Source organism: Aedes albopictus, chromosome 3 (genome assembly GCF_035046485.1).
Source record: "Aedes albopictus strain Foshan chromosome 3, AalbF5, whole genome shotgun sequence".
NCBI lineage: Eukaryota > Metazoa > Arthropoda > Insecta > Diptera > Culicidae > Aedes > Aedes albopictus.
Window position 1 is genome coordinate 54945119 of NC_085138.1, and position 25677 is coordinate 54970795.

Below are 25677 nucleotides of genomic sequence, written 5' to 3' on the forward strand. Positions count from 1 at the left end.
CAAACGGTGTAAGAGTGGTACGCATGAGGATGGAGAAGCCGGTGCCGTCACACGTCAAAATCGACGATCAACCTTCGCTTGTCACCTACCCGAACGGCGAGAAACCCAAACCATCGCCGTCTGTCCACGAGAAGGAAGAAGAACAAAAGCAACACCTAGAACATACGTCCAATTCTGCTGCTGTCGATCCCGCGAACGGTGATGATCTCGGTGATGATCAACAAAAACTGCCGATTGAAATCGATGATGATGATGATGACGACGACAACGACAATAGAGAAACTGACGAACCACAAACAACTACGAAGCGGCGACTGTCCACCAGAACATCGAGTGAAGATAATGACGTAGAGCAAACGCATGTCAAGAACCAGGAAGAACAAGAAGGAAAAGAGCGATGTGAATCTTCTGATTCGGGTTGGAGAGTGACCCGATCAAGGAAATGTAAGAAAACAGATAAAAATTGAACTTTGATTGATTTAGGTAGAATAATTCATAAGTGAATTCGCTGACAAACCATGTATGAAAATTGATTATATCATTTGAATTGTTTTATTATTTAAAGATGAACCGGACACGAATGCACTTTCATGTGTAAAGTGTCGATAATAAAATGAAATAAATAAATAAATAAATGAATATAATACCATATAATGAATGGTCATCTGATCTGAACATAGTTTTTGCCTCAAATTTATGACAGTCAGTTGTGTTATTAACGAGTATAAGGCACAATTTTCTCTTAAATTTTAACAAAATTTTCAAAATTTCTCGGCGAAATGTATTTAAATAAATTTAAAAAAAATACCTGGACATGATATTCGAGAGGAATTGAAAAAAATAATATAATGAAAAAAATTTCATATATCTGAAAAGTATTTGATCATTTTTAACAAAAACAGTGAAACAGTAAATAATCTCCAAATGTAATTCAAAGTCCAATATTTTTACTTTAATTTGTTCAAATTTTTGAATTCACTGTAACTTTAAAACGATTAGATGAAGGAAAAAAAATACATTGAAAAATGTACGTGAATTCTATTTTTTGAATAATTGATTCCATTTGAATGTTTAAAAAACCGCAAAAAACGAAAATTCCGGTAAAAATAGCAAGCATTTAATAATCCTACACTAATTAAAAAAAAATTGAGGCTTGAAGTCAGCTTTCTACAAAAAAAAAATTAAAAAAGTCGAAGGGGAAGTTTTTTGAAAAATTTTAATTATATAACATCTAATATAGTTTCGCGATGATTATTATTCTTAGTGTATTTATTTTCAAAAACTCCCTTGAATATCCTGAAACATCTTCATAAACAAACAAACCGTTTTTGAATAACAGTTTTTGCGAGAAAGATTTATTTTTCATACGCCTTTTCCAAAAGATAGTTGAGGGGAAATGATTATGCGTTGATGTAAAAGCTATCGATTCAAGAGAGTCGGCGCATAAGAAAATGCTCTATATGGCTTCTTCTTTTTCTGTTTGGCGCAACGTCCCAACTAGGACAAATCCTGCTCCTCAGCTTCTTATCATGTGTATGTCTTGTGGGAAGATACACTATGCCCAAGGAAGTCAAGGAAATTTCCATTTCGAAAAGTTCCTGTATCGACCTGACCGGGAATCTAACCCGTCACTCACGGCATGATTATGCTGAATACCCGCGCTTTTATTGCTAAGGCTTAAGGGGCCCTTGGTCCAGCTCTTTACAACTACAAGAGGCAATTAAAGTCGCCATAAAACCAAAACAAAGGTACCGTACCGTCTTTTCCAAACTGCTAGATACTAGAAGATTATTGTTGAAAATATCTGGAAGCAAGTGCTACAAAAATTCCGTAAATTCGTTTTTGACAATGTTTTGGAACGATTTTTGATAAAGCTCCAAATACACTTTATTCTGCATAATCTGGCAGTGTTCGTGGAGCATGGTATTGTATGGAATATATAACGGAAAAGTGCATTAATTTTAGCTTATATTCTCATAAGGAGTATATCGTACAGTGCTAAAAATGTCATTTCGACATATCTAAATTCAACCACATCCAGCTCATAATATGGTATATGAAAAACTTGTGCTGCTAGACCAGCCCTACAAGAAAGTCACGGAAAACCCGATCTTTTTCGAATATTTAAGATAAATGTCACGGACTACCTTCGAAAAAAGTCAAATTATTCATGGTGAATATCATTTGGCATTTTTCGAAGGTATTCCAAGACATTTGCTTAAATATTCAGAAAAAAGTGCTTTTCCGTGACTTTCTTGAAGAACTGGTCAAGCCGCACAAGTTTTTCATGTATCATATTCTCAGGTTGAGCTTCTGAAATGAGCTGGATGTGGTTGAATTTAGATATGTCGAAATGACATTTTCAGCACTGAATTCATAATAGTTGAAAATGTTCACAGCAGCCTTAACAATAACATGTATCGATACTGTGTAAATCCTTGAAAAAAGAAATATATGTGCTGATTTTTTAATAATCATTAGACCTTAACAGAGAATATTGAACATATGCTTTTGAAATTTTGCACAGTTTTCAAAAAAGTCAAAAACTGCTATAATGTTTGAAGATTTTTTTTGCGTAAATTATTTTTCCCCAGAATGCTCATGAAATGGGGTGACTTCGGGTATTATTGGCAGGTTTGTTTTTTCATCATGAGGGGTTTTTGTCGGCCAAATTGAAACTAGGGCGAATAATTCATCTCGCTGGGCGAAAAATTGAGGTCAACTTGGTGTTCAACAGGCTTCAAGAAGCCCTCCATGACGAAGAGAACAAAACTGCAGAAAATACGTAAGTTCCCCTAAGCTAATTTTTTTTTCACAAAAATTTCAACAGCTTTCTAGCACAAATTCTTTAAAATGAAAAAGGCTATTTTTGATGAACACCTTTTTTCCAAGCTCTTCCAAATCACGTTTTCATAAATATGAAATGCACAAAGTATAACATTATTATTTTTTAATTGAGCATGTTTTAAAATTTTTTGACGCGGTAGGTTTAACAGAGAATTTGTACTGTAAAGTGTCAAATTTAATTTTTTTCTGTGAAGTGTCAAGGTTTGAAATTAAAATAAAGGATCGATCATTTTCTAAATGTCGGGGATTTTTCTATCGAAATATGAAAATTTAAAGTCGATGTTGAATGATATGTATACATAACTGCTAATAAGAATCAATAGTTTCCAGATAGTTTATTTTACAACTTACATTCGATACAGGTTATTGAAACGAATTAGCATTTAGTGCAGACTTATATTTTGTGAGGGTTTTTTTATTCAACCCTTTTTTCAATAATACTAAACAAACAGTTTCCAAATTTCTTCAAGCTATCTTTTTTATACCTTTTCATGAATTCATGAATCTTAACTCATGCTAATTCTTCACATCAGTCTATCCAAATTTAATTACATTGTAAAGATTTCATAGAAGAACCGAAATGAAAAGACCAGCCTAGTTTCTGGATAGAGCACCCTGAACATTTTCTGCTACTTTCCGATACACTTCTTAAGAAAATATAAGCTTAAAAAAGACACTACACCGTCTTCAGCCAGAGGCTGCACAGACTGAACATTACACATACACGAGACAACGGACAACACACACAACACCACATATGCACTAAGTTTGTAAGAAAAGGAAAAAAATGAAGCGAGAATTTCGAAACCTGAAGTTTTTCCGAAGCCAGCTTTGACAATTTTTGCGTCTTAAAATACTTGGACAGCCGGAGTCTGTTTTTGGTAAAATTGGTGCATGATAAAGAGCGAATTCTAACGGGTGGCCACTAAATAGCGGGAATGATTCCAAAGTGCTCATAAAAATATATGATCATTGTAATATATCATCATTGTTAAACATTGTATTGTTTAACATTGTACTTTCATGGAAAAATAAAAAAAAAATAGAAAATTGAACGTAGTGATTTGTACAGTATACTTTTATAGTGATGTTGGAGCAACTGCTTTGTACGACTTTTCAAAGTTTACTTTCACGTATTTTCTGCATCTGTGAAACAGTTGGTTGAAATAATTGGCTTCCCAGCAGATATTTGATGGATTAGTAATATTGTTAAGGGCAAATATTATACAGATTTCTTAAGAATTTCTAAAAATTTCCAGATCTTATTTTCAAAAAAGTATGTAGTACCTTGAAAAATCTGGAAAACCGGAAATCCTCAGAAAAAAATATTTAGCAGAAAAATACCTGGAATTCTCAGGAAAATTCGATAGCGAATGAAAAAAAAAATACTTTTTCTTTTTAAAATTTAAATGTTATTACTTGCTAAAGACAAATTGCCGGGCCTGTAGCGTAGTGGCTATACGTTCACTTCATAAGTGGATGGCCATGGGTTCGATCCCATCCCCGACACTTGTATTTTTTCGACAATTGCTCTTCCTCCCGAGAGCAGCTGACACCTGACCCTCTTCTGAGCATAGGGGAGACTGGGGAGACTTGATCCCTTTTTCTTAATTTACCTAAAACTTTACGAAAAAACACAAAACTAGATCCGATTTCCGTACAAAATGGCAGGTAAACATCTATTGCAAGTTAATACTCAACAGAAGGCCTTTAAATTATTGTTAAAGTTTTCAAAACTGTGTTTTTATGGAGGCATGTCTTATGATGTATTTTTCAAAAATGGGTGACACTTGATCCCCCTTTGAGCACATGGTTTATTTAAAGGGAAAATAATTCCAGAGTCTTCCTATTCATTTTCTTTTCGAGTTTTCTTGTATTTTCGATGAATATGGAGTGTTTGAAATTGTAAGAATTCCTTAATTTTTTAAGGATATGCCGTATTTTTAAAATGGGGAGACTTGATCCCCCTTTTCTTGGTTTGTACTAAAGTTATAATTATCTGACACATTTTATCGTTAAATAGACTAGAATTCCAAGTAAATAGAGGCTTCCGAGTAGAATTTTATTTTTCACATGTATAATGTGTGTGTAATCCTCAAGGGATCAAGTCTCCCCATGTTACTGTTGTGTATACTAAGCTAAATTAATTAAAATATGTTAACAACAGACTTATTTGGATAAATAAGTTTGAAAGTATTCTATTTAAACTATGTGCTGTGAAATTTTGACATAATTTCGTTTAATTTTCACAAAGTTATTGAGATCTTTCGGAATCGCCTAAAAGATTTCTGAAGGACTGAAAACAAACCATCAGCCGTTAAAAAATAATGCAATGTACAATCGAAATCACTTGTAGCCAAAACATAGTCGTTTGTCCAGGAGTAGTTTTGGAAAAATTATGCTAGAAGAAAAATGTTTTTAATTCCGAGCAAATATGGGGGGAACAAGTCTCCCCAGGGATCAAGTCTCCTCAGTCTCCCCTATGCTCTAACGGACCCGGAAACTTGGATATCGGCTAACGGCAACTCGTAATGGACCCCTGCAGGGGTTCTCAAACTTTTTCAGCTTGCGACCCACTTTTGATTTTCAAAGAATTTGGCGACCCACCAGCACGAAAAGTTATAAAATTAGTTTTTTTTTTGCAAATTTGGACTGTCTTTTCAAATAAATACATTTTATCACTTTCATAGGTTGTGATAATCTTACGTGACGTAGCCCTCAATCTCAAAAAATATTTTTTGTTTATTTATAGTGCTCTTATAGTTTTTTTGCAAAAGTCTAAGAAGGTTAAGGTGCCCAAGTTTGCAGCATCAGTTAACTCTTAGTCTTAAAAAATTGAGATAAGATTTCAAGTTTCTAATATATTTAACCAGTCTGGTTTTGAATATATACTAGTATTTTTATGCTTCTGCAGCACTTTAACATTAAATCTCGGTTGAAAATGCTACAGATATTCACAGCGAGTGGGTGAACATCAAGTAGTTTTTAGAATTATAGTACTGCTGAATGGTCAGAAGAGTCCTCTTGAAATTTATAATAATATTCTTCCTTCACACTTATTTTATTTCCAATTTTATTGGAACCACTTTTCATATTTTTGTTTTTATTTCTGTGTATTTTAACTACACTTAACCCTCGAGCATTCGCGTCTTTGACTACCTGCAACAGCGCCACGCTTACGCAGAGTACAAAAAAGCGTGTATTTTGCATGGTGCGTGTACTCAGTACATGACGTTTAAGTTCAGATGATCGACTTTCATCGGAATTTTACATAAGTTTAACTTAACTGAACTTCGTTGAAATGAAGGTTTATTTTCAAAGTTTGGTAATTTTTTGCTGATTTTTGGTATTTATAATTTCTGCTGAAACTGGCGTGTAAGTCTAACACAAAATACTAACGCAAGCAACAACCTGAACTATTTTTTCCAGAACACAAGTCAAATTTTACCCGAATCTTACAACACAGAGAAACAGATGTAACACTTCAAACTAATTTCATTAAAAAATCGTTACGAAACGCAATCGCCCAATGCTAATCGAACTATACTTGGCCGGACCATCACTAGGTGGCGGTAGTGAGCAAACGTCAAACAGGAGCATAAACAATACCAACGCCGCGAGTGGCCAATTGACCAACTACCGAATATTTGAATCAACCGTTAAAGAGGTGTTCGATAAGAAGCGAGCGGAGTGTAAAGTCTGTTTCTCTGCTTAAAACTTCCAATTGAAAACTCATAGTGGCGAAATCGATTCAAGAACAGTAGTTTCAATATTCAATATACTCCACACAAAACTTATAATACAATATTTTGAGAAGAATTAAGGAGAAACCGAAATTCTAGAAATAACTCTTCTAGAAATGGATTCTCCATGGGAGTGTTTGAAAATTAGAAAATGGCTAGCAATAACATTCGGCATAAGTTAATAAAGACAACGCGACCCACCAAAAAACAGCCCGCGACCCACCAGTGGGTCGCGACCCACAGTTTGAGAAACGCTGCCCTAAGGAACAAGATCCACACATCAACATCCCCGTGCTCATCATTCTACCATGGGACAGGGTCGAAAATGTGACAACGTCTACCAGTTCGATATAGTAGAATTAGAATAGAATACATTTACATAGGTGCTGTACAAAGTGTAAGTGTAGCCGCCAATTGGAATCTCTCACGCAGTGCCCTAATGGACAAAAGAGCTGTAAATTAGGTTAAGTGGTTGAAGAATAAAAAATAAGAGAAAAAATGAGTTTCAGGAATGATTTAAATCCATTCCTGAAATACATTTCTCGAGGATGCAACATAATTGCCTAATGTTGGAAGAATTTCTGAACAAAACTTGGCAGAAGTCATAACAATTTTCTTCTGATTGATTCCAGGATGATTTTCAGAAATCTTTAACTACATGTTACGCATTTTTTTTTTTCAAAATTTCTTTATAAAGTTTATCAGTTATCCTTCCATAAATCGCTTTCAAAATTTCCTCAAAAGTTTATCATTGATTTTTTCTGTTTTTTTAGAATCTATACCGAAGGTTTTTATGAATTCTCGAAGAATTGCATGAGCAATTTCTCTAGAAGTTATTTAGAGTGCATGTACCAGTTATCGCACTACCTAAGAAAAGCTATTTCTACAAACATAAGAAGAAGATTGACAATTGTCGTCGATATGTCAAATGACTGATAAGTTTTCATACTTTACGGGAAAAAATAGAAACGGATCCAAAACTACTTTTAGTATTTAATATGGCGTGTACCAATGATAGGAACCCTGTACCAGTTATGGACACATTTTTGAATTTCGGTTCCTCTTCGCACTACTTACATGCATTCCTTATGGGATTAGCCATAACTGGTACACTATGGCGAAATAGGGTGCAAGGAAGCCGAAATTTTAAGGAAAATGATTTATTTCTATCATAGTTTGAGAAAATGGTAAAATTTGTATGAGAGTAATCATCTTTTGTGAACGTGATCTTTTATTCAGACATTTTTCTTGTTGATTTGCATCGTTAAAGGTTGAAAATCAACTATGGCGAATTTGAGGTACTATAGCCATAGCTGGTACACTGAACCTAATTCTACTGGGAATCCACTAGAATATGCAGAAAATTAACTGTTCAGATCATTCACAACCCTTTTCCTCTTTTATTTGTGATGGAAAACTGCGTTTGTCACCACTATGCAAAGTTAACAACTGGTTATACAAACTGTCAGGAACAAACTGTTTGCTCTGAGGTGCAATACCATTTATCCCTCCTTACATGCATCGGTTCGTCTGTGACTGAAGGCTGCGATTGCTGTAATTTTTATGTAACGATTCCTACTGAAGAAGGCAACTCTTCCACAATAATGTCCTAACTGCTGCAACAAATCATTGTGATTGCGACGACGCCTGCTAACATCCGACGAAGGATGAGTAACTCCTTGATTATTGTGAGCCAGGGAATATCTAGCTCGCACTTCCGTCTCTCGAGATTTCGCAGCTTCTATCGCTTAATTTAACCCAGATGACGCAACGGGCAGGAATTTCTCCTGCATGACGCCATTGCCGTCACCGAGTCCAAGTCAGCTTAGCAGCGCCCAAGATGTGTGCTCTAGTGCTCTGGAACTGCCGGCGCAAATTCACCGTCGTCGTAGTCGTCGTAGTCGTCGCCGTCGCCACCGTCGTTTAAAAAATGACGAATTGTGCAGTTTATTTCTTTATCGCTGTTTCATTGCTCCGCGGCAAGTATACACACGCGTGCGTTAATTGCCACTTTATTGCGCGAGTAAGGCCTTTAGCACTAAATGTGGAAGGGGGGGATGAACGCAAAAGTGAAACAGCCTTTGTTGGCACACTCTGTATGGAGGTATGTGCCTACCAGTATATGTACGAAGATAGCATTTCGGGGGATTCATGGCCAAATTTGCGACGAAGTAGATATATGGGCACTAGGCAGCGGCGACCTACTTGGCGCTTTGAACTAACGGTTATTTTTAACCGACGACGCTTCTCTCAGTTAAATAGCCTCTGCTTGATGGGAGTTCGAGGTTAGGTTTAACGTCAAATATGATTAACCGTAGGTACCTTGAAATGATATTACCTGGAAATGCGGAGGTACCATTGGCATACAATTCATGGTTGTAAACGTATACGTCGTGTTTAAGCATGAGAAATTTTTTGGGGTTTCAGTGAAGGTCAAGGTAATTGGAATCTCTACTTGTATTCTGTTATCTCCTTTCTTCTATCTTCTACCTTCTATCTTCTATCTTTTATCTTCTATCTGCTGTATTCAATCTTCTATCTTCTATCTTCTATCTTCTATCTTCTATCTTCTATCTTCTATCTTCTATCTTCTATCTTCTATCTTCTATCTTCTATCTTCTATCTTCTATCTTCTATCTTCTATCTTCTATCTTCTATCTTCTATCTACTATCTTCTATCTTCTATCTTCTATCTTCTATCTTCTATCTTCTATCTTCTATCTTCTATCTTCTATCTTCTATCTTCTATCTTCTATCTTCTTTCTTCTATCTTCTATCTTCTATCTTCTATCTTCTATCTTCTATCTTCTATCTTCTATCTTCTATCTTCTATCTTCTATCTTCTATCTTCTATCTTCTACCTTCTATCTTCTATCTTCTATCTTCTATTTTCTATCTCATATTTTCTATTTTTTTTTCTTTTCTATCTTTTTTTCTGGCAGCCTTTTTTATGTTTCTTCTTAATTTTCTAGGTTTCTTCTTATTTCTTTTACCGTCCAACTTCAAATCCTATCTTCTATACATTTAGCTGATTCTTTTCCAAATTGATCTCCGAAAAATGAAATATACATGGAAAATCTAAAAAATACTTCTTTTTTGACTCACATCATAACAAACATTGTAGACAATTATACTGGAATAAGCGAGTTCTCCCGCTTGAAGGAGCATTAGAAAAGCTGCCCATTTTCAGCCCCCACCACCCAACCATCACCGGACGTCCTCTTTGCATCGTCTTTGCATCTCATCTTCGCCACGAAGGTAGCGGTAGGGTGTCTAATATCGAACGGAAACACATGTTGTCTTTGGATTTGGTTCACTTGGTTCAAGGTTACGTGTGCCCTCTATCGTCAACGTTGTCGTCGTCGTCATCGTCGTCGTCTTCTAACACGCTCCGCAGCGAGAGTATAGTACTTATTGAAAAACCTGCCAGTTCAAATAGCATTAAAACGTTTAATAATTCACTCCATTTGAGCCCCGTGTAAGTAGCAGCAGTTCAAAGCGCTTGCCCTAGACAATGTCTTCAGGGGTTTCTCGCATTCGGTCAACCGAGGCGGTCAGTCAGTGTGGTGATAAATGCTCTAGAGACGGTTAATTCAACAGTACCAGTACAATGTGTAACTCGACGATACGAAGAAGCACGACAACCGGACACCAGCTGATTTTCCCACTTCCGATACGGAGAAATGATACCCATCAGTAGTGAGTGGTAGTAAATAGTTGCTGGTCGGCGGCCAGTGTCCCCATCGTCGTAGCCGTACACATGCACCGGAAAGATTGTATATCCCAACAAGTAAACGAACCAACCGGAATGATCTGGGGACTGAAGTGAAACCTGCTATCAGACACGGGTGTGGTTCGTTAATGGATGGGTGCTTAACAGGATGGGTCGCTGGTGTTTGGATTCTCTAGAGTTGTTTAATATTAAATTGAGCAACGGAGACTTTGGAGACTAGACCCAGAATAGCGAAATTTGTAGCAATTAGTCTACTATTTTCACGCTCAGAGTGTCCAAGTTACATGATCTAGAAACTACTGTCATCCAATGGATCAATATCTGGATCCGTAAGTGATCGGTTCTCTAGAATCTGTATCACAAGCAGCACAAATGTCACAGAAAAGTCACGTCAGTGCAGGTTTTTAGTTGAACAGGAGCTACAGTTATGTAATTCTATCAAAAGGCTAGAATAACTTGACATTGACTAGGGGTCTCCAGTTAGCCTAGTGGTTAAGGCTTTGGATCGCCAATCCGTAGACGACGGGTTCGATTCCCGTTCCAGTTGGGAAAATTTTCTCGACTCCCTGTGCTTAGTGTATCATTGTACTTGCCTCACAATATTCACAATATACAAATTCATGCAATGGCAGGCAATGGAAATTCTTCAATTAATAACTGTAGAAGTGCTCAAAGAACACTAAGTTAAAGCAAGCAGGCCAAGTCACAGTGGGGACGTAGAGTCATAAAGAAGAAGAAGAAAAGGACTAGTGTGCTGCATATAAGTGCTGTTTGAGATGTGTTATCTGAAGTTTAACTCCTGTTATCTATCTTTCAGCAATGGTGATTGATTCCGTCATCAGCATTTCCACTTCTTCGAACGTCTCTCCTATTACCGTACACCGATACAAAGTATGCGAAGCCCATGATGACGACTTCTGTCGGAAGTTTTGAAGTTAGTTTTCCGTTATACATATGTAGCATTTCAGAGCGTTGGACCGGGTCTGGATCCTTAGGCATCAGAAGACCGGCTCCAGGGGCGCTTTATCCTCCATTTGGGATATTTTACCACCAGTATTGAACCTTGGTAATTTCTACCGACACTCCTGTGGACCTCTGTTTGTACCCTATTCTGGAAGCTTCGTAAAATCTTGCATAGATAATCAGGAATCCGTATACTGTGTAGTGCTACGACGATAGCCTGTTAAACGCGTTTTGATGTCTATCGTTACAGAATCGAATACTACTCCGCTTTTTCTTGGACGCCTTCTCGACATTCTCGATGATTGACCGAATTCCATCCGCCGTCGATTTTCCTTCGCCGAAGCAAAACTGCACAGCTGAAAAGCCTTTTTTCACTTTCACAAAATGGTAAGGATGATTCTCTTCAACAGATTTCCTAGGGTCACCTGGTGGCTTTTCTGGTTTCGGCAGCAATGCCAACTTCTTAACCTTCCACCTGCCCGGAAAGTATTTTTCATACAGGCATTATTGTAATGTCGTTCCGAACATGTCCGGAAACACCAGTATCATCGGAACCTCTCCTCACCTTGAACCGCTTCAAGGTTACCAACAGCTCTGCATTGGATACCCATGCGCCTCCGGTGGGTTCTTCTTCTTAAGCATCTCCATTTTGGATAGATGGCCAGAACTGTCGGTCAAAGTGTGCAAAAGATCCTCTTCAGCTTGTCCGAGCACATTTTCAGGGGTATAGCTGGACCTTCAAACTTCGCTACCAGGATTCGGTACGCGTTGCTCCGCCTTTCTTCTCTTTCAGATTTATTTCTGGACCTTTGCATGCGTCTCCTAGCTGGAAGGCAAGCCCGACGGAGAATATTGAGCGTCGCATTTTACAAGTACTCTAGGCATTCTTTATTACACCAACAAACCTAACCTCAAAATGACTGACAATTATCAGGTCATTTTGACAAGTGTGACACGAGCATGAAAAGGACGACAACAAGGTTGGTAAAGTAGTACCGTAAACCGGGGTCAAATTGATCTCCGGGTTGAAATTGATCAGTCGTTTTTCAAATAGATGAAGCATTTTTTGACCAGTTTCCTTACAAATAGCATTGAGTATCAGATTCCGACAGTACGATACTTAAAAGGAAACATTAAAAAATATGCTTTTTCTAACGGAAAAACGTCTGATCAATTTGACCCCGGTTTACGGTACATAGATATTTTTTGTCTTCACCGTGCATGTGTGTGATCTGTCAAAACGGTCTGAGAATTGTCAATCATTTTGAAGTTAGGTTTGGAGGTGTAATAAGAATTGTTACGTTCTCCCACATTCCCATTCGTCATCAGCATTTCTTATTTTCCTTCCTCTCCTTTCGCTTTTCCTGCTTCGCCTGATACCTTTCCACCGAGAGTTATTCATCATCACTTGGATAACTGACACTCTCCTGTTATTTTTTTATTTGTTTCTGTGGAACTTCCTCTTCTCCTCACGCGTCAATCATTTTTCTCTCATTGAGTATTCCGGGGATTCTTTTACGTCTGCTGATATTCCAGAGTCCCAGCCAGAGTCTTCTATGTTGCTTCCGCTCTTAAGTGTAGGACGCTCCTGAAAAGTACTGTGGAAAAGGATAGGACAAGAAACGGTCAAGAAATGATTTCGTTGTCAACATTTCTTGAGCGGTCCGCAGCTGAAAAGAAATGAAAATTGTGTAACGCTCGTAACGCCTGCCGGGCAAATCAAATGGAGCTGTCACTTTTCCTTGCGGAAAAGTTTTCCGTTCAATTATTCCCCAAGGAAAACTGACATTTCCTCCCATACTAATCAGTTGTCAAAATTCCTTTGGTAATTAGAGGGATTTTTTTCTTGAGTGCTTTTCTTACCAGGTGCGTACTAGGCTTTAACTTGAGCGCTATCTACTCACGTTCTGCAACTGAAACAGTAGACAAGCATCAGCTTATCACCACACAAGTTGCTTTATTTTGTGCACGTATACAGTGGCGTAGCTAGAGATTTGGGGACTCGGTGCGGAACCAAATTTGTGAGCCCAATTACAGATGTAGGGTAAACAGGTATAATATTCCCCCTCCTAAGCAGAAAAGGCAATATACCTAAAATTGGCGCCTTATTCCATCTATTGTCCATTGCAAATTGTTGTTTCTAAAGTTAGTGAAGTGTTGCATGAGAACTTTACCTCTGGAGGGGCGGCTATGGAAGCTTTGAAACGTTTTCCGAAAACGTTCCAAAATTTACCTTATCAAAACAAACGGGGCAATACGCCCCATCAAGAGAAAAACGTCCAGCCCCGTGATAAAACTGTACCAGGGGATAATTCTACCACATGCTTATCCTAGTAGGGCCTTTTAACAAGTGTTTAACTGCAAAAAAGTTGCAAAATAACATAAGCGAACAGAACTAGCTTCGTTTACAATGAAGCCAGCTTGCAAGAGGTAAAACATTACGCCAAAAGCCTCGATTTCAGACTTTTTGATATTTTTTTTTTGATTTTCTCTACCAATCAACTAACGGACCAGCTTGATGGCAATTAATCATCAATATTTAAGATTTCCAATCGATCCCGCATGCAAAAAGCGCTTGAATCGCTAGAAAATGAAGGGGGGCGTTTTGCCCCGGTGGGGCGTATTATACCCTTTTACCCTACATATTTTACAATAGGGGTACTCACTAAACAGATTAATTTGCTGCGTAAGCCATGATTTTCTGCTTATTTGAAATGTTTCATGATTTTGCTAATGAAATAATCAAAGATTGCCTTGGTGATCGCGATGTTTAATCAGTTTAATCAGTTCACGCTGTTAAGTGAATCCTCCTAATGATAAATCTATACATTTGACCCTCGAATGATCGCGCTATTGTATTTTGTAACACGTTGAATAAATCTCGTTTTTTTGTACTTACTGCCGGTGGTGGTCCACTGACTGATGGAAGGTTAAAAACTGTTTTCTGTATTCCTTTATGAATTTCCTCCAGCATTTCTGCAAAGATACATCCCTGCGTTTTATCAATAAGCATAAGGTTTTTTTTTTGCTTAGAACTGTGTACAAAAATCCATCAACAATTTATTTAGGAATTCCACCAAGTAATCCATTAGTAATTCCTTCAAATATTCCTTCAAATATTGAAGAATATTTGTCTTCAAGAATCTAGTATATTATATATAGAATTATATAGAATTTAGTATATTTCTAGAATGTTCTCAAAAGTACTTCAAAAGATTCTTGAGAAGGCTTCTTCACGTATTTCTCGAAATGTTTGCTCAGGAAGTCCACCGAGAATTCTTAATAACTCTGATCTCTGAGGTTTCATGTAGAAGATCATTCAAATAGTTCTTAACAAAATTACTGAAAGAGTTACTACAAAAAGTCAGCAATGATTCCTTTGGAACCGGATATCCTTTCAAAAAATCGAACATCGGAATTCCGCCAGAGGAAGAGTAGTCCTTCTAGAATTTCTTCAAACATTCTTCCACGTTTTTTTTTTTCAGGAGATCCTCCGAATATTCATTTAATGATTTTTCCACGGAAGTTAAGTATTTCTCCAAAGATTTTTCAAGGATTTCTCAATTATTCCCTTACAAAACTCTTTCAGAGATTTCTCAAAAAAAAAATGGAATTGGCATTTCCTCAAGCATACAAAGATTTCTGAAGATTTTTTTTTATAATTAACTCCTTCAAAATTCCTTGCAGATTTTTTTCGAAGAAATCGATGCAGAATCCTTGGAGGTATTCTGAAACGATTTCTTAGGAAAGTTGATGCAAGGACTCTTCAAGGAGTTTCGCTAAGGTTTTACTAAGAGAGTCATCCTAGAATTTCTCCAGGAAATTTCCGAAAAAATCATTGAAAAATAATTTAAGAAGGATTCCTACAGAAGATCCTCTAAGAAAATCAATAGGTATTCGAAAAATTCTTCAAAAATTCCTCCATTTTTTTAAATCCATCTACTTTAGGAGTTTTCCCAAAGATTCTTTCAAGAATTATTGCTAGCATTCCTCTAGCAACTCTTCTAAAAATGAATATTGCTATATTTGACAAGGCTCCTTCAAATTTTATTTCGAGGAACTTTTCTAAAAAAAAACTAGGTTTCCATCAAGCATCTCAGTCAAGAATTACTCCAGAATTCTTTATTGATTCCTTCAGAAATCGTTTAAAAATTTCTTTGGGAATTCCTGATAGGGTCACGGTGTCATTAGTACTCTTACGATCCTAAATTCATCCTATTCGAAATCAAAGCTATTACGGCACCGATTGATTCCGTAATGTTTGTAAACATTCATGCTCACTACAAACAAAAATACAAAAAATTAAAAACAAAACAAAAAGTGGTTCATTCCAGTGTTATAAGTAGGATGAAAATGGTAGCGTATTTGCTTAGTAAAGGAACAGATATCCTATCTTGGAAAAAAAAATCAAATTATTTCTTCAGAAGTTTCTCCAAGGATGCCTTCAGGAATTCTTCCTAAGACTGTTTTGCCACTTTCTATAGCAATTCTTGAAGAATGCCTGGAAGCATCCTTTAAGTAATTAGTGCAAGGCCAAGATTTCATATAGGACATCCATCAGAAATTCATCAGGAATCGCTTCAGAAATTCCTACGAGAATTTTTCCAAGAATTTACTAAATATTTCTTCCAACAAATCTCTCGAAAATTATTCAAAGAGTTTTTCAGAATTTCTTCAACGATCTTGTTAGAAATTCTTTCTAAGGATTCATCAATCGGATTAAGCGTTCTTTGTTTATTTTCTATAATAATTTCTCCAAGGATTCTACCGAAGATTTTTCCAATTCTACCAAGGTTTGATTCCTAATTCTGAAGGAATTCATTCAGAGATGCCTTGAAAAATTCCTCCCAAACTTCCTTTAGGAGTTTTTCCAAAGATTTCTTTAGTAGTTCATCCAATGAGCCCTGTTGTGATTTCTTTAATGATTCGTTCAGAATTTATTCAAGAATTCTCTAGAATTTCGTTAAATAATTTCATCAAGCAATTCTCCAAGTATACCATTCGAAAATTCATACATGATTTACCCAGGAATTTTTCCAATAATTTTGTATCAGAAAACCCTTGGGAAGTCTTCCTTGCAAGGATTTCTTTTCATATTTCTACAGTTACTCCTGATTTTTTTTCGAAGATTCTTACACAAATGCCTTCAATAAATTCTATTGGAATTCCACCAGAGGATCATTTGAGTGTTTTTGCTAGAAATGCTTTAGAAATTCCTCCAATAAGCCTTTGAATCCTTTGAATTTCTCCAATGAAAACTTTAGAAATGATTCCGTGCGACCTAATGGATCCTCCATTTAGGTAATGAGACAAAACAGCTTAAACAGAACGTTTAACTAAATGGATTCCCTAAATGGGTTCAGTGGATAAATTTCAAGGTTGCAAATTAGTTTGAGACGGGCGAATGGTTTAACCACTTCTAATAGATAATGTAAAGGGTGGTCTGGTCATGCGGGGTTTCAAAGTTACAAGGAACTTCCAGGAAGGGAGTGTTTCAGGAGGTCTGAGGGGGTTTCTGGAAGTTTTCGGCGGCATTTACGGAGGTTTCACAGGATTTTTAGCGGGTTTCAAAGACATTACAGAGGCGTTTTCAGCAGTTTTGTATGGTCTCAGGTGCGTTACAGGGAATTCGAGAGGGTTTCAGGGGGGTTTCGGAGTCATTTCAAGAAGTTTTAGAGGGGTTTCAGACAGTTTTGAAGGAGTTTTGAAGAGTCTCAGGTGCGTTACAGGGGGTCTGACGAGGTTTCAGGGGGTTTTGGAGAAATTTCAGAAAGTTTCATTGGATTTTCAGGGGGTTTAAGAGGAGTTACATGGACGTTTTCGGATTTTACGGATGGTCTCAGGTGCGTTACAGGGGGCTGAAGAGATTTCGTACTAGTAGTTTGCGTTTTAAATGTCTGCTAAAAGAGTCGGTCCACCAATACCTCTTCGCAAGAAGGGGTTTTTGGAGGCCGTTAGGGAAGTTTCAGAGATTTTTCAGCGGGCGTTACATGGGCAATTGGAGGGTTTCATTGAGGTTCCGGTGCGTTACAGGGTGTCCGAGGGGGTTTCAGAGGTATTTCAGGAAATTTCAGAGGACTTTCTGCGGGCTTTAGATACGTTTTGGAGAATCGAGGAGGGCGTCGGGGGCATTAAAAGGGGTTTTGATGGGGTTTCAGAGGTCTTCAATTTTGACAATACATTTTAGATCACTCAGCTTAAAAGCCCTAAGCTCTTCTCAGGTGCAGTCCGTGAACCAGGTTTAGATTCATTTTTGGTCTTTTCCCTCTTGAAGGGTGTCCACCCATTTGGTCGAATGCCATCTGGCCGAAAGGGTCGTTTGGCCGGTTTCGGTTTAGCCGAATTATGATCGAAAGAAAATTCTTTTGATTCTAAATAGTGGCGTGCACAAGCTCTGGATAACAATCTAGCTGCAAATATGATCATCAGGAATATTTCCTTCTTTCAATCATAGACTGAGTTGACGTTGAAACTGCGAATATTTTTGTCAGAGATTTTTCCTTTGAATCATAGGCTGTTCTTTCGAGTTGTACTGATACAGGAAATAGTGGCATGATCACTTAAGTTCATCATTCCTATTTCGGCAAAACGGTATTCGGCCAAATGATCCAGAACCCTCTCTTAGACACGAGACGAACCAACCAAGGGCTATAAGTCCCGTTATTAAAGACAATAATACTAATAATAACACACTCGAAGACTACAATCACGAAACGCGACGCGAGATAAGACACGACACCTATGGTTCTTACAATCGTAGACTACAATTTTCGAAATTTGTATGTATTGGACTATGGCCATAAACAACCACCCCCGCTGATCCAGTATCGTCGATAGGGTGGTTCGATGCTGTTTAGTTGGAGCGAATTCTAAAATAAATTCACTGAGACAATCCTCTATACCTCGTGTGTGACTTCACGCAACTTAGATTGGGGTGCTGCTAATTGATACACTTACTGTTCACGACACAGTTCCAATGAAGGGCTCTCATTGCTTCGGTCTGATCAAAAGCCCAGTTCATGGCATTATCTGTTACGAAGATACTGGAGTTGATGAACGTTGCATATTGGATATAGGTGCCGTCTTCGAAAGACGTGGCGGCGCACCACGGTGGGTAAAGCCACCAATTGGAGAATGAATCCCAACTATTTCGAGATTTGCTAGTGTCTCATAAGACCAACTAGCATACTTATACAAGGACGAGAGTCAGTGACCCGTGGAAAATCTTGAAGGGTTGAGGAACATCCACGTTCCGCAATTTATGCTGGACAATTTCTGGAAGCTTTGGCTTAAGGAGCAACCGAACACCCACCCCCCTCCCCCCTCAGTTGAACACGAGGAAGAATATTTTGGGTTTATCCAAGAAAAGAACATTGATTTCGGCGAGTCGATCAGTAAACTACGATAGGAGTCCAGCAATATCCAGTATCGAAGTTGGCTATACCTACTGAACGTCGCTGGAGATCCATGTATAGCTGGAGATTCTGGCAGCAATGCGGTAAATCGTGTGGCAAGCATACAAAATGCCACGACCGGGAATCGTACTCGTCACCCTCTGCATGATGTTGCTGAAAATCCGCGCGTTCACAGCTGCGACTATATAGGCCCTTTTATAACAACCGTTATTATCAGATTTTTTTAGATCATAACATTTATTAAAATCTACTGATTTTCAGCCTCGCAGTTTTTATAAAATGTAACGATTTTTAATCTTAACAGTGAATTTATTAGCATTTGTCAATAACTTTTGATACTAAATGTTTGCTATCTGTTCTAAATCCTCCAACCAACCATGTTCCCAACACCGGCAATAATTGATCTCCCCTCATATCCTCCGATTCACCCGTTTCCTTCCGTTTGGCTACAAATTCTCAACCCCCTGTTAGATGGTGGCTGGTGGTATAGTATCATTAGAGTCCTCAACTTTTACGCCCCTATACTCACGATTTCACCTCAAAATCGTCACACATGCCATATATTGTATGAGGACGCCCCCTGCCCCCTGCGTCAACCAAACAACTCAACGCAAACCACACAAACCGTACTCACTCATTTCTGATTCAGTTTTTTTTTTCTTTCTCTCTCTCTCTTTCTCTCCGCGTGATGTGTACTTGTGTGTACCTCCCGATTGCAGGATTCGCATTCGCCCGCCGACGCTTCTAATGGAAGGGTGCTGCTTGGTGCCACCAGCGCGTTCCGTACCACCGTTCGAGCATTGGCTGTGGGTCCCACCGATCAAATCCAGGCCACCAACAACCGCGTAACCACGTTTGGTGTGGTAGACGACCGCCGATAGAGCGCCTCGGTCACGAAACCGGCGCGCGCGAAACCGGAAGCTGAAAGTGCATTTTGTGGTAGTTCGCGCCCGAAGTTCTGTGGGAATTTTTGTTCTGTGTTTGTGTAAGTGGTTTAAAGTGAAATTGGGGAAAAGAATTCTACCGATTCGAGGTCGGAAACTTGTGCTGAAGAAAAACTACCAATAGTGGGAAAAATGAAGAGAAAAAAATTGTTCGTTGCCAAAGTGCATTGTGTTCCGTGTGGGCGACAATGCACCTCCATCAACTACTAGTGCAAGAAACGACATCAAAATAAGTATAAGGTCTAGATCATCGCCTGATCGGATGTGTATCGTCGAACCGAAAGTGTGAAAAATAGTAATTTAAGTGAAATCGCATGACAACTGCCAATAACTTGGCTGTAGCAGTTCCAACGATACCAATTTTTACCGTCGATTGTTAGTACCACTAACCAACGTGCGTGACAAGTTTCTCCACCGAGAAAAAAGGGAAATTCCCGAGAAAAAGTGTCTTTGCAAGTGTCCTTAGTGCTGTGTCGGTATCGGAAGAGTCATTGAAATTATCCTATTGAGCGGTGGCATTTCAAGGGAAATCGTAATAAGTTACTCCCTCACATAGTCTATCCGTAGTCATCTAGTTGAAGTGTTAGTTGTTTATCTGTTAGTGCTGACGAAGTGTAATTTAAAAGTAAGCGAATTGGGGCCAAATATTTCACCACCAAAAAGAAGTACTTAGCATTAAAGAGCACAACCACACATGATCACACCAACCGTAAGGGCAGCGTATTCGAGGATGTGAAATTGCCATCCCAGAAGAAACAACCGATTAATCAAAGTGCCAAGTAAAGTGTCCCGACGACGATATAGTGGAGCTATTTATTAGTTTTAAAAAGGTGATAGGAGCAACGACGTGTGTGCGTGTGTGACTACTATCCCAGAGCAGCGCGGGCACGCTGCCGAAGGATTTACGAGCCAATATGGGCAAACCCAACCAGACAGCAGTGGATAAACAACGTGAGTACCTAGAAGGAGTTAGTCCTCTCTATAACATGCATTCACAGTGAATCATTCTGATATTCGTACAAGTATTCGAAGTATTTTAAAACTTTGAAAAGCCTTTGATAACATATTATGTTTTGAGGCTATGGCTTTGAGAGTAAAAGTGATGCCAAACAGGCAACTGCATCGTAGTTCTGCGACCCGGATCGTTCGTCTGGGACAATTTGGCCTATGCTGTGGGCCTATGTTACGATAAAACGGAGCAGAGTTAATTCCTTGAGAAAGGCACAATATAGTGACCAACACGTCGAATGAAAACTTAACAATCAGTTTTTGAGTTTTCCTCCCAAGACTGAAAGCCATAACCTCAAAACATTTGATTACACAGCATAGCAATATCACTTGCACAAATCATAGATGGAGTTACAAAAAATAGTAATTAGGATACGAGTGCCATAAATATTCCCACGCTCCTAAATTCATCCTATTCGAAAACAAGCGATTACGGCACCGATTAATTCCATTCTTTTTGGTTTCATGCGTGCTCACTTCTAGCAAAAAAAATACAAAAATAAGAAACAAAACAAACAGTGCTTCAATCCTTGTGCTTGTTTTTAGTAAGATGAAAATGGGAGATACATGCTTATCACCGACAGGCAAAACACGTGGAATGATTATTTTGCACATCCATATTTCAGTAGTTAGTGAACCAAATTTCAATCTTTTTGCGTTATTGGAATGCTACACTATCCTAGAAAGGTGTAATGAAAGCCGATTGGAATTTCATGCAGCTTCCGGTGAGAACCAGGCGAATATATGAGTTCCACATTTTCAACTTCTTTCGGTTCCGTTTTGTTCCCATATTGGTTATGAGTACCATGTCTTTGTAAAAAAAATTCACACCGTCTTCAGCCAGAGGCTGCGCAGACTGAACATAACTTACTCTAGACAACGGACAACACAGAACACCCAGTGGCCCAGTGATGAATTTTTCGTTTGACGAAAAGTTTCCACCGACTGGAGCGGGAATCGAACCCACACTCCGAGGCTCACTATACGTCTAGACGACTGCCGCCGCTAACCGCACGGCCACGAAGCGCATACACCCCATACAGTTCTCTCGGAACCTCGACAAGATAGCATCATTCTGTCTTCGGCAAAGCTGTTCAGAACAACAACCACTTCCTGGTGATGGAGTTCCGAATTTCTCCACCACGTGGCGTTTTTGTATATAGTGACTCCGGTACGACTCAGGTTTGGGAAACCGAATACCTACAACCTGAATGAGGTATTTAGAAGTCCTGCAGAAGAGGTAAAATACCTAAAATAATAACTGGTGTGTATTCTGTACATAACGCGTGAATAATGACATCAGGTATGGCAATAACTAAATAATAATCGGGGATTTTTCCATACAAAGGGCGATTTTCCCATAATTGAATAATACCTCAAGCAGTTCTCAACACCAAGCTAATAACTCATTGAGGTGTTTTATCAACACCTACAAAATACCAAAATAAGCTATTTGCAATACCTGGGTTACCGACCAATACCTTGTCTTGGTATGATACCTGACTTTAGTATAATGCAGCTATGTGTCAGTTATTCCTTCCTGCTCGGGTATAGCGCGAGATTGAAGCCAGACAGGAAGGTACAATCTTCGGCAAAGTTGTGCAGGACTACAAGTGCTTCTAGGTCATGAAGAGCATAGTTCCGAATTTCACCATCACATGGCGCATAAGCTCTTTGTTTACGTTTAGCACCGAACAACGCACTCTCGGCAAGAAATCTTTTGGAAAGGAATCTTCAGACTAAACACGCATACTCTCATTGTTTACACGTCAAATAAAAAAACACAAAGCAACACGGGGAAACGAAACTACTTAAAATCAACATAAAAATCTATCAATACTTTTCACTCAAAACTGAAGTACCTCAAAACTACTCGATTTTGATTTGAAAGGAACTTGAACAGCGCTATTGATTTTGTTTTGCTCTCCCATTCTACAAAAGTATCCGAAAGCGAGTGTTGATTCAATACTCAGTTTTGGCTGAAACTTTCTTGCGTGTGCCATATTAGGTTAAATCGTGGGTTCCAGGATTCGTTCCGGAATACTTCCCAAAATTTCCATCAGACTTCTTCCCGAGAGCTCATTTATTTAGTTTAACTTCAAATTCACAATAACACTGCAGCTCTCCAACGTCGGTCACGTTCAACACTCGCCAGATCACGCTCCACCAGGTCCGCCAATTGTGATCTCTGCCCTCCACGCCTTCTTGTTTCAAGCGGATGATTAGTAAAGACTGGACTCAAAAATAGTGAGGTGAGACACAAAATAATGTATAACTTTTGATTGCGTACACAAAAATAGCTGATTTTTTAACCAGAAATGTATGTATAAAAATTTCATCAAAATCGATTTAGTGTTGATGCAGATATTACCGATACAATAAAATGTGATTTTGGAATCATTGGGCATGCACTTTTAAAATTGTTCAAGCTAGGGTAAAAGCACTAGATTTCGCCACTGCTTTAGTCTTCGCTCCCTCCAAATAATTCCATTTTTTATGTGGTGAAGATTGAGCAGAATTTTAGGGGGACGAACTCTAGTGTTTTTACTCTATAACTTTGTTGTTAGCTCATCAAAACGTCTGAAAATTTGATTGTAAGTTTGTCAAGTGAGTGTTTTTTAAACAATTTGAACAAAAATAAGTTTTTTTTCACATTTTGGGCACTTTTTAACATTTCAAAATCAGTGTGCACTATTTTGACTGTAGAACTGGCAACACTGTCTCGATTTTTATAAAACTTTTAAGGCGTAAAATTGCTATGGTATACTGATTTCAGTGAACATTTCAGCCATTTTGCTTGAGATAGAGCGATTTGAATTTCACTAATTTGACACAATACTTCTACATACATACTTTACGAAAAAATTGCATTGTAATGGTTCAGTATTTTTGGTGAGAATGTGATATTTTTTTTAAGTGTTTGAATGCCCAACGTTCTCAAATGAAAAGTCTCTTATTTCGCTGATATCTCCGTCAACACTTAACCGATTTTGATGAAATTTTTATGGTATTAGCTACACATAATGTACTAGGGTATTGGTTCCCTTATAAAGCATGTGGCTCCCATTTTCACCCTACTGAAAATAAAGGATTGAAGCGCTGTTTGTTTTGTTTCTTATTCTTGTATTTTTTGTTTTGGCCAAGGGTGCCAGCATTAGAGGGGTGCCGAAAAGACTTAAGGCTAGCAGGAAACAGGATGATGGTATTGTTTTCTTAAATGTTATCAAGATTTTACTATTTACAATCTCTAAGATTGATCTGTTTTTGTCATTCTTCCGTATACTCAAAAAAAAACACATTTCTTTAGACTATTTTGAATATTTACTAGGCTGACCATCCGTCCCGTATTTAACGGAACAACAAAATTTTCAAACACTCGTCACTGGAGCATAGTTAAAATTTTTGACTCAATTATTCGTTCTTTCTAGCTGAAATAGCATTATTAACAACATGCAGTTCTGTTTTTAGACATTGATTTGCTTTTTGTTGAGTTTCCGGTATTTAAACGGGACAAATCTGGTCAGCCTAATATTTACCCATGTTACCTGAAAATGTATCTACTATTTTATTTTGAGAAACTATTTTAGTTTTTTTTAATGAGCAAAGCAAAATCAGTACGCACTTGAAATTCAAGTGAAAGCTAAAATTCGAAAATTCGTTAACATTCAAATGGATGGATGGGGGATGTCTTGAGGTTACTTCCTATATATCCTTTGATAATGGTAATCTGAAAGTGGTCCTATTATTTTGTCGTTTCGCATATCCATAACTTTTGATGTACTAGTGATTAGAACTCAATCAATAAAATACAAATCAAAATTCACGTAACTCCATGGCGGCTGTCAAAATTTTAGCCAAATCGGTTAACTAGAAACCGAGTATGACATCGTCAAACTTGGCCATTTTGTATGAAATTTGTTTTGCCCGACACTGTAGATAGCTGAATATCAAGTTGAATAGAATATTCTTCATCTGTGCTTTAAAGCATAATCCAGCATGCAGAATTAATCATCTGTTGTTCAGCCTTTAATCAAATAACTTTTGACAGCTGACCCAAACATGTTTTCGTGAAAATAATGCTCTTGTTTTCGAGGATACGTATACAATTGTGTGTGGTGTAGGTGCTTAGGTGAGTGACTATTAATCAGGAGGTCTGAGTTTAATTCCCAGGTTTCTCACAGATTAATACATTCCGAAACATTTATTTTGGAAATAGAAGCAGTTAATAGTAAAAATAGGCTCACGAAAGTATTTTAATTTTTACACAATTTTTGATTTAATTGAATACTGATTAACCGCGTATTAGGCTTTGAAACAGCCTTTCAAAGAACCTCAAATCAGCTAAAGGTTGAATAATATCACCAAACTTAGATGTTTAGGAGCTGAATAAAGGATTGTACCTCTTGTGCTCAGGTTTTGTTCAATTGAAGGCTGATCTAAAATAGTTGTATGAACGTTTGTACAGCATCAAATTGTTACCTGGGTTTCTTTGAAAATTTCTTCAAGAATTATTCCAGAAATTCTCTTAGAAACTACTTCTGAGATTCTTCAAAAAAATAATCAATTCAAAAACTCTTTTGGAGATTCCTTTGAAAGTTTTCTGAAGGATTTCTCTAGAAATTACTCCACAGAGGTTTTCAGGATGTTTAATTTAGTAAGATGATTCCTCCTGATATTTCTCCAAGGGTTCTATAAATAATTCTTCCATGATTTCATTAGTGAATTTTCTGAAGATATTCTTTCAAAAAAACTTTCAGAATTAAAATTGGTCAGTTTCCTCAAGGAAATGTTTCCTCATATTCTTACAAAAAAATCCTCTGGGTTTCTGCAGGAAAATCATCAATTAATTTTCTTGAGTTTCCTTCAGAAATTCTTTAAGAGATTCCTGAAAATATCTTAAAGGATTACTTCGAAACTCTTCAATAGATTTCCTCAGGAATTCCTCCTTAAATACATTTAGAAAATCCTGCAAAGATTCTTTTCGAAATCCATCTGAGAGTTCCTTCAGAAATTCCTCTAGGATT

The 25677-nt window shown here is 37.7% G+C and overlaps 1 protein-coding gene across 2 annotated transcripts in view; it reads left to right on the forward strand.

Annotated features, from left to right (window-relative positions):
* LOC109411329 (phospholipid-transporting ATPase ID) overlaps positions 1-25677 on the forward strand; it is a 421272-nt gene that overhangs the window by 278727 nt on the left and 116868 nt on the right. For both annotated transcript variants that reach the window (XM_062859672.1, XM_062859671.1), the window contains exon 2: positions 19421-20596. In XM_062859672.1, coding sequence (XP_062715656.1) covers positions 20560-20596 — 37 coding nt within the window. In that variant the 5' untranslated portion in view covers positions 19421-20559. The remainder of the gene's footprint in view (positions 1-19420; positions 20597-25677) is intronic.